This window comes from Charadrius vociferus, unplaced genomic scaffold (assembly GCF_000708025.1).
Source record: "Charadrius vociferus isolate BGI_N301 unplaced genomic scaffold, ASM70802v2 scaffold90, whole genome shotgun sequence".
Lineage (NCBI taxonomy): Eukaryota > Metazoa > Chordata > Aves > Charadriiformes > Charadriidae > Charadrius > Charadrius vociferus.
In genome coordinates, this window is record NW_009647222.1 from 9205387 (window position 1) to 9218821 (window position 13435).

Sequence of the window (13435 nt, forward strand, 5' to 3'; positions counted from 1 at the left end):
TGCAATAGCAAAAAGATATTTGGAAACTGGATACATGAATAAAAGCAACTTTCATTGCTGAAGATGTGACGCTGAGCTAAAGATTTTGCAAATATGTGTATTAGTAGGATTGAGTGGAAATTCGGTACTTCTGAAGTTGTGTGCCCACACTAGAATGGCTTTCACCCAGCTAGGCAGGGCATGATATGTGTTACAAACTGATGCTGGATTCGCACTGAACAATATCTGAATGCATTAGGACACTCCTCTAACGAGTCCCATGCTATGATGCTATGACAGGAAAAACAGCCCTGGCAAATAGTTTCTCAAGGAAAAGAAGGCAAAAGAAAGCGGGGAGGTCTCTGGGACTGCTCCTAAGAAATACACTGAAAACATTTTCAGAAAAAATTGTACCATACAGAACAGAGATTTGAATATAATTTTAAGAGCTGAAGGCAGTGCTCAACTAACTGGAAGATAAACTATACCAGATGTTTAAGAAGACCTGAAGATATTGGTGGTGTCCTACTGATTTATAATAAGTGCAAGGTCAGTGAGACCCCACCTGGAATATTGTGTCCAGCTCTGGAGCCCTCAACATAAGAAGGACATGGACCTGTTGGAGTGAGTCTAGAGGAGGCCCATGAAGATGATCAGAAGGCTGGAGCATCTCTCCTATGAAGACAGGCTGAGAGAGTTGGGGTTGCTCAGCCTGGAGAAGAGAAGGCTCCGGGGAGACCTTATAGCAGCTTTCCAGTATCTGAAGGGAGCCTACAAGAAAGCTGGAGAAGGACTTTTTACAAGGGTGTGTAGTGATAGGACAAGGGGGAATGGCTTCCAACTGCAAGAGGATAGATTTAGAATAGATATTAGGATGAAATTTTTCACCGTGAAAGTAGTGAGGCACTGGAACAAATTGCCCAGAGAAGCTGTGGATGCCCCAGCGCTGGAAGTGTTCAAGGCCAGGCTGGATGGGGCTTTGAGCAACCTGGGCTAGTGGGAGATGTCCCTGCCCATAGCAGGGGGGTTGGAGCTACATGATTTTTAAGGTCCCTTCCAACCTAAACCATTCTATGATTCTATGAAGCTGTTCTGCATCAAAGTGGATGTAAACATACCTTACAGATAATGGTAAGGCTCTGGTTTTAAATGCTTGGATGTGTGCACTTCTGCAGGATGAATGTGCACTTTCCTTCCTAATCCACACAACGTACATGGCTCAATGTCCAGTTTATAGCACCCACCATAGAACTCTGGCAGATGGCAGAACCTCACCAGAAGCGCACCTGGAGTACAATTAAGGCTGTACTTCTTTCCACTCTACAATGGCAGTGGCCCAGAGGGAAGTGGAGAAAATGTAAATGAGCTGTATGAACAGCAATACAGCACAACATTCACTGATCAGAGAAAAGTCATTCAGTGCCATCTCTTTAATGAGAGTGCTCTGTACTCTGAATCCAAGTGTTTTTATCTGAACAGGGGAGACAAAGGGACAGATGGAAGCCCTTGGGGTCTTTCCAAACCTTATGAAAAAAGTTGGACAAAAATTTCTAGGAATCATTGGAGGGCTCTAAAGGAAGGTTTCTTGCAGATCATAAGAGAAGACCAGTTTCTTGTTTGCCTCACAAGATCTAGATAAAATTGCATCTAACAGAAAGGAAGGAAGGAAGTGTATTTATCTACTTCTCTATTTAAGATTTAGCCACAAATCACAGGACCACACCATGACTAGGACACAGGCCCCTGTAAGAGTCAGTCTGAGCTACCGAGGTGGCCAGTCTTGCTGTAGCAAAATCAGTGGCATAGGCAGCCATGTCTGACAGCAGTCCTCTTCTCCTAAAGTAATCTCATGCAAGCTTATTCTCAGCCTTGGCTGATATTAAGGGTTATAAAGATCATAGTCATTTTAATAGCATGCAGCAAATGACAAGGGACTAGAATTTATCATCTCAGGGCTTGCAATTGAAAGCATCTTTCATCAGACTACTAAAATTACATAAAGTCATCTACTTCTACTCTGCCAAGACTGCCTGCAGGAGGGTTAAAAATCACAGTCAATTTACAAAAGCTGGTATCAAAGTTTCCTGAGAAGCCTTACAGTATTTTCTAAAACAACTGTTTAGGAAGCACCTGAAGACACATCGAATTTCATGGAAATGCCACTACACTTTTGAAATGTAGTAAGGCTCCATTCAAAAAATAAATTGTGGATTTTCTGACCATCAGAAATCAGTAGAAATAAACAAGTAGAAAAGTCCCTAAGTAATAAGCCACCCGCTCAGATCTCACTTAGTAATTAAATTTCTTTTCAGCTCTAGTTAATGTTTTTCTAAGGAATCAGTTGTTCAAACACAGCATGTCCATAAACTCTGAGCTCTTGGCTGATATCTGCTAATACAGGAGGTACTGAAAAGTTAAAAAAATGTATTTTGCAAACTGGATTTTTAATTATCTCCCTAAACTTATTTCTAGAGTCTATGTTCAGCCTACACACAGACCTGGTGTAACTAAGCAGCTTGTTGCTAATCGTAATGTTTTAATTCTATTTGCCTGGACTCTTGTAAGCAGTGTGAGCTTATTTTCAGGTTGGATAATTACTTTCATGAGAGGGTGAGGCAGCAACACAGTCCACTATGTTGCTCAGTCCCTCTAAACCATATTGTACATACTGTTAGTGGCTAAGAAAACTCACCATTTAGACATAGAGGATTGGATTTTCCAATGGTGTAGAGGCCCTTTGCACACTTTTTTTCCTGACTTCCTGTGAGACTATGGGTCTTATTGAAATTACAGCTAAAAGTGCAAATAGCACCTTTAGAAAGCATGATGAGCTGCCTCATAGCTTTTGTTAGCTTAAATTAATTTAAACAGTGCATCATTGTCCTGGTTTGAGGTAAAACAGAACCGATTTTCTGTTCAGTAATTTTACTTTTTAGCTAAGCCTCTTCTAACTACTGACATTAACAGCATATTGTGCAGAAACTGTTTGGTCTCAGAGTGATAAGACCCATGTTTATAGTGACGCCAAGGATGCGTGGACATGGCAGCACTCAGTGGTGGTGTGGCTTCATTCAGGCCATGATAGTCTATTGTTAATCTTCAGTCTCCGTCAGACTTTCACACTGGCCATATAGGGCTATTAAAGGGTGAGTGAGACTTACTGGTCACTCCTCGGCTCTCCAGCTGACAAATCAGGTTATGAATGGAAAGTACTTTAGTTCCTTCCAAACTCATAAGTCTCTTTCTGTCTCTCCCTCCTCTCCTTGAAGGGAGAGGTGAGGGAGAACATCTATCGTTCGCCTCAGTGGCCAGTCCAGCCCAAATCATGACAATAATTAAACAATAAATTGATATGGGTCACTTGCTAGGTCTGCAAACTACTTGCAAATGAGCAATCACAGATAATCTAAAAATAAAGGAACATATGCTCAGATTTTCACACAAGGGAAAATTTTTACTTCAATATTATAACCGAATACCATTTCAGAGTTATAACACTGTACCATTTCCTACACAGTACTACTATGCTGGCTTGTGGTTAAGCAGGTGGTTTGCCATGGGTGATGAGATACAAGTGATACGGAAACTTTAGAAATACTGTCACCTGCTGAAACTATTAGCCCAGCAACCAACTAAATATTCAAGTGAGGCTTTTGGTCTCCTAGAGGCAGTCCTTCCAGATAGGTGTGGATGCTTACAGCGAGAGCTGAGCTTGCCAAGGGCTAGCAAGACAGACTCTGCAATGGACTCAATGGTTTTAAGAAATGGAATAGTGACCAGGAGGGAAGAGAGCAGAATCTTGTCATGCCAGAAGCTCTTCTGTGGGTGAAAAATCCCTGTCTTGTAAATGGTTCATTGGGTACCTCTCACCAATTCTCATTATATTTAAAACCTAGTGGAAATAATTATATGTGGTGAGTAGGGCATCAGAATGGAAAATACAGAGTAATAAATGACCTGAAAACCTCCAAGCCATTGGCATCACTCAGCAGTCTGTGCTACCCTGTGCTCTTTGTCATATGAAAAGAGTCTGGCAGAGGTCCAGTCACTCTACCCTTTCTATTCCCAAAAGGTCATTCTCACTAATGGCCATAAATGTAACATGAAGAAGACAAGCACAAGAGTGTGCAATGGGTTCAATGAGAGCAGAAGCTAAAGAATTATCTTCATTGTTCAATGAAATTCCTCATCCCTTCCGCTCTCAGGCTCCAACAACACAGAGAAACAAGCCATGCTTCAGTCTTGAACGAAGAACATACGGAAGCTCACTAGTCACTAGGGGAAGATCTTTCAGTGGTTACTAACATAGCTGCACAAAGGAAATAAATGAATTTCCAGTCATAATATTTACATTTCAATCAAAAGTACTGCAAATTTTAAGTAGGCAAATACAGTTTTTCATTTAACACCACATACGTAATAGAACATTGTTTTATATTATCATCATCATCATCATCCACTTTTAAGTCAATAGGCAGGTCTGCAACATGAGATTTTTCGGAATCCTACAGCAACACATACACACAAACACACACAAATCAAATGTAGGAAGTAGCTTGCGTAAGGTAAGTAGGGTTAATGGCAAAAGCTTCTTTCTATGCAGAAGAAATTGAACATTAAAGCTGCAGCATTAGGGAAAAAAAAAGTTTAAAAACAAGAAATGAAGCCATACAACAGATGAGAACTTAACAAAATTGGTGACCTTTCCACACAGATGAAGTCGGGTTAAAAAAAACAAAACAAACCAAAACCAAAGGGACCAAATGAGACCAAAAGAGAACCTCCCCCCCACACACATACAGACAAAAGTGAGAGCACAACAAAGGAAGTGGAAGAAAAGTGTTACCCATAAGTAGCCGCCGTTTCACCCGCTTGTCCACATCAGCTACTGACGTGGCATTGTACTCAGAACTCTCAATTGCAGCCTCATCCTTCTCTAAAACACAAGTAAGGGACAAACATGGAGCAGTTGGTTAATCACAAGCCCAATTTTCCGCTGCCTAAGACAGTTTCTTGGCATGGCACAGCCAAAGCCAAGAAGCAAGGCATGAAAGCACTAAATCCCCGTTAGAGAGTTAATTCCCTTTGAGACCCCAGGAAAAAATTAAAGGGTGTTCAGGGAAAGGAGAAATAAAGAGGGGGAGGAGAAAGAATAGTCAACTATGAAGTAATTAACCACATACAGGAAGCTGGATTCCTACTAGAGAACAAGACAGCTAACATGAGTGCCCCAGAGAGGTGTTAATGATGAAAATTAGAATTCAGGGATGCCAGTTAAACAAACTACCAAAGACAAACTGTAAAGTGATTCAGGCTAACGGTGGCATGAGAATCTGAAGGTGGCAGGCAGAAGACCAAGACAGATAAGAGAGAACTAGAAGAGTCCGGTGATGGATGGGCACGGATGCACCATAGTCTCGTACACATTGACACATTGTGAGGAGAAACCAAACAACAGCATGCAAATTAAACAAAAACAACAACAAAAATAAACAAACAACAAACCAAACAAACACAAAAAAAAGATCAATTTGGGCAGTGCTGGTTGCCTGCTTGTCTATGAAACACTACTAGCTAAACATTCAATGCTAGGAAAGATGTTGCAAGAACAGGGTTTAGTAGTTTTATAAGCATGCAGTAAGCAAGATGATGTCAGCAGAGGTCATTTTACAAGGTAATCTCTGATATCCTACATGTAAGAGTTTCATACAGCATGAGGACTTTAGTTTGGTTATGCTTCATTAGAAATACACAGAAACAGTCACGAGTGTGGGAAGAGATGATCAGTAAGTGAAATAAAAAGAAAGATTTCTGATACAGGAAAGCAATGGAGAAGCAGGAACTGGGTAAATAAAATGTTTTATACAGAGAGGGAAATGCTTATTAGGAAAACAAAAACCAAAATGCAAGTGGGGACTTGCACATGCAGTAAACAAAAAAATAAAATAAAAGGATAATCAAGCAAACGAAGACAAAATATGTTAGACAAAGGGTCAACAAGTATTTATCTGGCATTGCAGAAGTTTGCATTCTTGCAGTGATGCCTGGAATATATACACCACTGAAGACAGCAAACACTGGAATCACTGAAGTGAGGAGGAGGAGGAGGCTGGCAGGTTTTGTTTGTGGCAACACTACATGGTTGAGTGCTAACAAGAAGTTGTTTTGTTTTGTTTTTAACAAGTTCTAGATGGGATCAGGCTGCAATAGAGGCTTTTGTTTGAGTTTTTTTTTATTTTGCTCTGTAAATAATTAATGAACGTCAGTTATCAGACAAGACAGGCAATCAGGAACCATCACCAGAAAGCAGGAATAAAAATGTAAAAAATAAATAAAAAAAATTCAAAGTATTCTAAGAGGAAGAACTACTTAGAGGGAGGAAAATCAGCACAGGCAGTAATATGTGACTTACATCACAAGACCAAGGAATGTAACATGGAGTTGTATGCATTACATTACAAAAATGGAAAAAAAAGTGAAAAACAGGTGCAGTGTATACAGCTTTTAAAATCATTTTAATATGCTGGACAAAATAAAACATCAATCCAAGGATATTAGTGAACGCTAATAAATAGAAGATCAACTATCCATTCAATAAAACCTGCTCTCAAGGCCCTTGCTCTTGCAAATTCTCTGCATCTGGAACTGCCACAGGCTTCAGGGAGGGTTATTTAAATAGAGGGACTGTACAACGGAGCCCTCTGTAATCAAAAGTACTAGCTGAGAGATCCTGTAAGCTGAGACATAGCTGGTGCATACAGCGAGGCAGAGTCCAGTGCCGAACCTTGTTCAGCTCTACCTCTGCCAGCACAACCCTCACCCTACCACACAATTTGTGCAATCAAACTCATCAGAAGTGAGTGAGGCTCCGGGCAGTCACAGAGCTTTACGCCATGGATCTGACTAAGGGATCACTACAGGTAACTGACAGATTTCCATGGGTTTTGAGTGCTCTGTCTTGCAGTATTGATAAAGGAGAGAAAAGGAGATGAATATATATCCATTCTTCCTTAATCTCAGGAAATTACTAGGAATTTGTGAGAATCTGAAATTAAATAAACAAAAAAAATCAACATGGCCACAACGCGAATGAAAACCACTATGGATATTAGGTTCTGATCTGTGAGTAAGAATTTCCAAATTTTAACTTGTAGTATGCAAAAATATTCTTTTTTTTATTTTTTTAAAAAAAAGCAGAGTGGAAAGAAATGGTGTTAAGCAAATAATATAATCTGTAATCATAAATGTTTGTGTAGCATCTCCCAAGATGCTCCATCTCTTGAACGGCTTTTTCCTACTGATAATCTGAGTAAAAACTTATTAACTACAAGTGTAATTTTTAGAATCATAAAACATACAACAGGGAAGAAAGCACATCACGGTAATTCATTTCCCCCATAACAGTTTCGAAAATAGGATTATTTTCCTCACCTTGCTTACGCAAGAAAGTCTTGTCTCATAAAAGTGAACAGAAGAGCAGAACTTTCGTTCAGAATTATGAATGTTCTACACCTTTTTACTTCAAAAATGATTGGAGTTATGAAAAGAAATAAAAGTTGCAAAGGAGTAACAAAGGGATACTTCATTAACAAACATTTTGACAAAACATGCACAAATGCTTCTCTCTCTGTACGGAGTGACCTTAGCTACTACGGGCCAGGAACTGCTGTTACAGATTTCTCTCCGGAATGGTGCTAAACGCCTGTGAGATACAAACACACACGCGCACACACACACACATACATGTGCACATATATATATTCTATGAGGAATATGAAATAAAATGTGCTGCACAGAGGTACTTACCAATGCAGGTTCGGCCATCTGAATGTAGGGCATACTTCTGATGACAACCACACACAGGACCAGTATCTGTGTCATCACAGGTGTGTTGGCAGCCTCCATTCCCATAGTTACAGGTTACTAGTTAAGCCCCAAATGAATGTGTATATATGTATATATAAATAAAATGACAATGAAACCAATTAGTCTTGAGGGCCTTGCAGAATACAGAAGAGCAGTAACAAGCCAAGACATAAGGCAACATCACATTTGCATTTGCAGTTATTTGCATTTCTCATTCTTTCTGACCCCCTTTATCTTAGCCATGCTCCTGTCTCATGCCCTACTCTCAATCCATGCAGTGAAGAAAAACAGAGAAAGAAAAAAAGCATATGCTACTTTTTCCTTAGTCTATTTGTATTCATAATTTTAGTATGACTGGCTAGCCAGTTCCATCTCTTCCTACAAGCTTCATATCTGTGATGTAGATGGGAGGAAGAAATGAGCAGTCTACTAATAGAGACATATATTTTCAAGTCTACAGACAGCATTTCTCTTTTCCTTCCCCTTCACTTTCTAAGTGGAGGAAGCAGAGACCAAACAAGAACAGATCCATATAAGTCTTGAAATCTGTTATTTCAAGCACTGGTCCTCCTAGAGTAGAATAAGGTTTAAAAATAAAACAGGAAACATGGTTGGTTATTTTTTTCTTTTCTTCTCTGAAACAAGAAATACACGGCTGTTATGCCCTGCAGTGTGCTGGCCTCAACTAGGAACGAAGCATTGGAGACATCACTTTCACTTCCAAGCATACAGTGCAAAATGACTTCTAGCAATTAAAATGTCCTCTGGTGAAAAAATATTAAACATACATTAAAGTAAACATTTTTTGTGACAGGTAGAGTTTTGAAGTTTACATGAATTAATAGATCAGAATCAATTTCCTTTGACATGTGATGGATTTAATTTCTAAGTATTAAGACAACCCAGTTTTTAAATATTAAGCTGGCTAGCATCATTAACAAAGCCTCTCATTTGCCCCTGTTCTGTGTAACCCTTTGCAGTTGCATAGCTTGATGCTGGATCAGAACACAATTCTGATCTGACTGAATTCTGGATTCAATTTACTTTCTTTATATATACAGGCAATTTTGGACTAGGTTCTTTATCAGTATATATATATACTGGCAGATGCATGGGAAATCCAATATACCATTATTCAGTTATATCATACTTGTCATTTCAGAGAACTTCAATGTTTTGAAATGTTACAGTAATTTAAATACTGACTACAGTAATTTAAATACTGACTCCTACTAATCAGAAGGAACTTCCTCACATTGGTCTTAGCAGAATTTTCCTTCTAGATTAGAGAGCTTGTAAAAGAGCCAGGGTAGCCAATTGCAATATAGAGTATAACCAAGATAATGGTTAACAGGACTTTAAAATCATGTATCTAAATCTAAACTGAGGTTCTATCTATCTAATCCCATAGGGCTAAACTAATGTAATTTCCCATTGACCTTAGAGACTCTGCTTTAATGCTAGCTTCTTAAAATGGAGTAGACTGAGATTTTCAGTCATAGTAACTACAACTGAAATATCCCACTTCTGGTGTGAGTGCCCCAGTGCTGAATAGTCATGCCACTCTCAGTAATCACTGAAGTATTTAACTTAAAATAGAACAGTTCTAAGAAAAGCAACTGAGGGAGACCACCACAGCATACCCAACAGAATTCCCTCCTGCCAGCGTGGGAACTGCAAGTTTACACCCATGGTCTGAAGACTGGCAAAGATCACAACAGGAACTGTCCACCTCCCAAGTGAGTACAGACCAGAGGCCACTACAGGGGCAAGCATCCTTGGTCCTTCACATGGTACAATTTGAATAAAATCCTTGTGTTCAGAGATAGAGAGGGAATAGTCTCATCACCTAGTGGTAAGAACAATCCCTGAGAAGAGGGTCTGCCTGGATTCCCATCTCTCTTCCCATCAATATCCCTGTTCTATCCCATTGGAAACAATGCCAATGAGAAAGATGGACAGCAGCCTGATCCACATTGCCTTACTGGAGATTGACAGTTTGGGCACTAGGCTGGAAAATGGGAATTGTGGGTTAAGTCCCACCAGACAGAGAAGTGAACTGAACTCAGAGACCCCAAGTCATAACAATCCTAAACTTGCAAGGAATTACATTAACACCCCCCCCGCCCCCCAAGCAACAACCACCCTCAGGTATTCTTTTTCCTTCTCCAGTTTTATAACTTAACTATTAATTTCTTTTTGTGAAAAAATACATGAAGCAAACCATTCTGCTTTGCATCGAATGGAAGCAACATTTCCTTTCCTTCAATATACAGTAAGATTTTAGCTTTTATTTTTGATGCAAAACAAAAAAATAAAAAATTTACATCAATTCTCCATTCTTAAACCTCCCACCTTTTTGATGCAGTCATGCTGAAAAATCATTTCCTTGCTCAACACTATGCCTGTCCTTATTCACTTCTCTTCTTTTTACCCATTCTCTGATTTGCAGCTTTTTGGGGTTAATCTTTTTCTTGTGTGTGTCTCTCTATATACCACATTATGTATGCAACAATAACTTGTTGGTTAATCTGAAGGTAGATGAAATACTGGTTTGCAGCTTAGCTGAGAGTTAGAGGAACAGAGGTTGTCTGAATCGGCTGGCTGCAGCCCGACTGCAAGCGTAAGCTCTCTTCTGGCCAGCTGTGTCTGGGATGTGATCAAGCAGGGGCAGTAAGTGGTACAGAAAGCAGCTGCTTGCAATATCCACAGTGTTGGGCGCACACTAGCAGAGCTAATCCAGAATAAGGTAATTTCTGTCTACCTATCCTCCCCACCTTCCTGACCCCGTATGCCTCTTGGACTACGTGTAGGTTCATTCAATGTTTCTATCCCTGTTGGACTGCAGTGCCATCACAAATTAACTTAAAGGTGTTGTTTATGCCAGATGTTTAAATACATTTCTAGCCAACAGTACTTTTATTGAGGATTTTAAAGCGCAATCAGCAACAAAGTGTATATTTTGAACAACTTGACTGCAGTAGTTATTTTTGGCAGTCCTTGCTGAAAGCCTCTGCTGGCAGAGATGAAAATATCTTAACACAGTTTCTCTGATCCACATAGTTTGAGGGACTTTTCCTTACTATATTTGTCTATGAAAATTTGCACTAGACTGATGGGGTTTATAGGAAATCCTGCAGAATCACATAATTCTTTTATAGTTTCCCTGTATACTAAAGTTACTGGTTCCTGTTCTACCCAGTCAATGAACACAGATGTAGGTCAGTTCCTTTTCCTGTCTCTTACAAATATTAGTAAATCATGTTTTTGAAGGACTTGAATTTCTGTCTAGACTACAATTTATTTATTTATTTTAAGCAACTTGAGCAAAAATTCTGGAGCTTGATAGCTCTGCAGGTGAAATTGGTACAAAATCCAGTTGTAAAATATGTCATTTCAATTTCCTTCCAGCCTTAATTCTGTGGCAGTGATGCACTGAGAAGTTTCTCTTGCTTAGAGGAACAAAACCAAAATTATTTAAAAGCAAAAGGACATCCAGATCTACTCCATTTTTGTCAGAAAGCATCAAAGCAAAATTAATGAGAATTCAAAGTGTTCTTTTAAAAATTATTTCTGATAAATTCGGAGTCTACAGCTATGTAAAAGACTATGTGCTTATTCAGAGTCTGTGACATCAAAAAGGCAAATAAAAAGAGGCAAATCGTAACTTCCAGTAGACACAGATCAACTTTAAACGTTGTAAATCATGTTACAATGGAAAATAGTAAGTAATTGTGGGTGGTTTGGGGTTTTTTTTAACCAAAGGAGAATATACATATAACTGTTAGATATACTTATCGCTACATAGTAGATTTAAAACCAGAGTAACATCATTGCTTTTGACACTGTTTCAGCATTCCCCTATGTCTTAAGTGCAATCAAAATGCTGGGCTCTTTCCCTTAGTGGGAGAAATACCTTGTACAACTGGGTAAAAGCAGCATCTCATAGAGAAGGCTTTGCTCATGTCGGCTACAAACATGAGGGGAAACAGCACACAAGCCCTACAAAGATGCACACCATCTCTGTGAGGTGTCTAATGCTGGTGACCAAGGTACCAGTCTGTTCTCCCAACACTGTTTCTACTGTGAATGAAGATCTATGGGACATCCTGAGCCTTAACCCTGACACTGCTGCTTCATTAGCCTTCAAACAAGATTCATTCTTTTTGCTGAGTATAATTCTCAGGCTCTTGCACTGGCCAGCCACCTTTCAGGGCCTACAGACTGGCAGCATGGCATAATCTCCCTAACTGTCCACCTGCCTATGCTGTAAGCAGCAGCATCTATTCACTTTGGCTGAGCTGAGCTAAACATTCCTGGGACACAGTTTGCATGTGGACCAGTGCTTAAATCCATAGAAATATATGGACTAGCCTTGAAATGATATTTTGATTATGAAAGAAAAGAAACAACTGTCTGGAAGAGGAATGACATCTTAAAGAACAAAAGGGATTTTAATATACTTATTCCATTAAATAATGCTATTAATGTTCCATGATAAAAGCCCCAGAAGATAGAAAATACCAGAATTCAGCCTCACTCTACAGGCTAAATCCTGCTTTTGGTGCTTCTCTGAACTTTCATTGAATCCTTTTTCTGGTCTTTTCCATCTGACATGCCCATGACAAGGAGTATTTGAAAACGTATGGCCAAATATTAAACCTAGCATTAGTACCCACAAACCCAAAAAATCCCTTAAGACAATGATGTCCTGATCTTGTCTGCATGCGGACTGAAGTATATACTATGGCTCAGATGCCACAGAACTTGCAACTAGCCAGATCTTTCGTTTTTGTAGTATGGCTTTCTGTGACAGTTTGAACCAGCACGTTGTAATTTCAGATAAATTTAAAATTGCACTGTTTTTTAACTAAATTGGCCATGAAATATATAATCGATATATTATTTATTCTAGTATGGCCTTACATTTTTAACATTCTGGAGATCTTTGTACTGACAGCAAATAGGTGCATGAGAACATTGTCAGCAGGAGCTGAAAAGCTGCCACTTGGTATAGGTGGGGCAGCATTGTATTGTAAACATACTAGACAGGATTTTTAGAATTACTTAGCACTAGCCCTCCTGCTCACTTAAATAATTATTATTGGAGGGGGCAGACAGAAATAGCTGTAGTTAAGGTTAACCAGCATTTTTCATTAAAAGATTCAGCTTTCACTTGTTTATAACTCTGCCAGAATTATTTCTTTTAGGTTGCAACTTGCAGGTATGTGTATCTGCTTTAGGTTTCCTACTGGTTTTTCAAGTGAAATGATCCAGCTAATAACGAGATTAACAAAAAATATCTTGGTTTGTTCATGTTTGGGGAAAAAACCTTCAGTTTATCAAAAATTTCTAATGCAGTCATGCTCAGGAGCAGGATCTTAAAATCTGTCATGGATACAGATATAGAAAGAGGACGTCATTTCCCATGTTATTCCACTGTATTCTGGAACCAAATTCACTATTCCTAATTATCTTCTTTCTGCTGCCAGCAAGTATCTATGAAAATCAATGACAAAGCGTATTGTTCTTCTAATGCTTGTGTACACAGAAGATGGTAGTTTACTGCTGCTTTGGATCTAAAGGATGC

At 39.2% G+C, this 13435-nt stretch overlaps 1 protein-coding gene across 1 annotated transcript in view; it reads right to left on the reverse strand.

Moving 5' to 3' along the window:
* Nucleotides 1–13435, reverse strand: part of SCUBE1 (signal peptide, CUB domain, EGF-like 1) — a 215308-nt gene that overhangs the window by 89649 nt on the left and 112224 nt on the right. The window contains exon 6 of the mRNA XM_009879702.1: nucleotides 7786–7902. Within this exon, the coding sequence (XP_009878004.1) occupies nucleotides 7786–7902 (117 nt within the window). The remainder of the gene's footprint in view (nucleotides 1–7785; nucleotides 7903–13435) is intronic.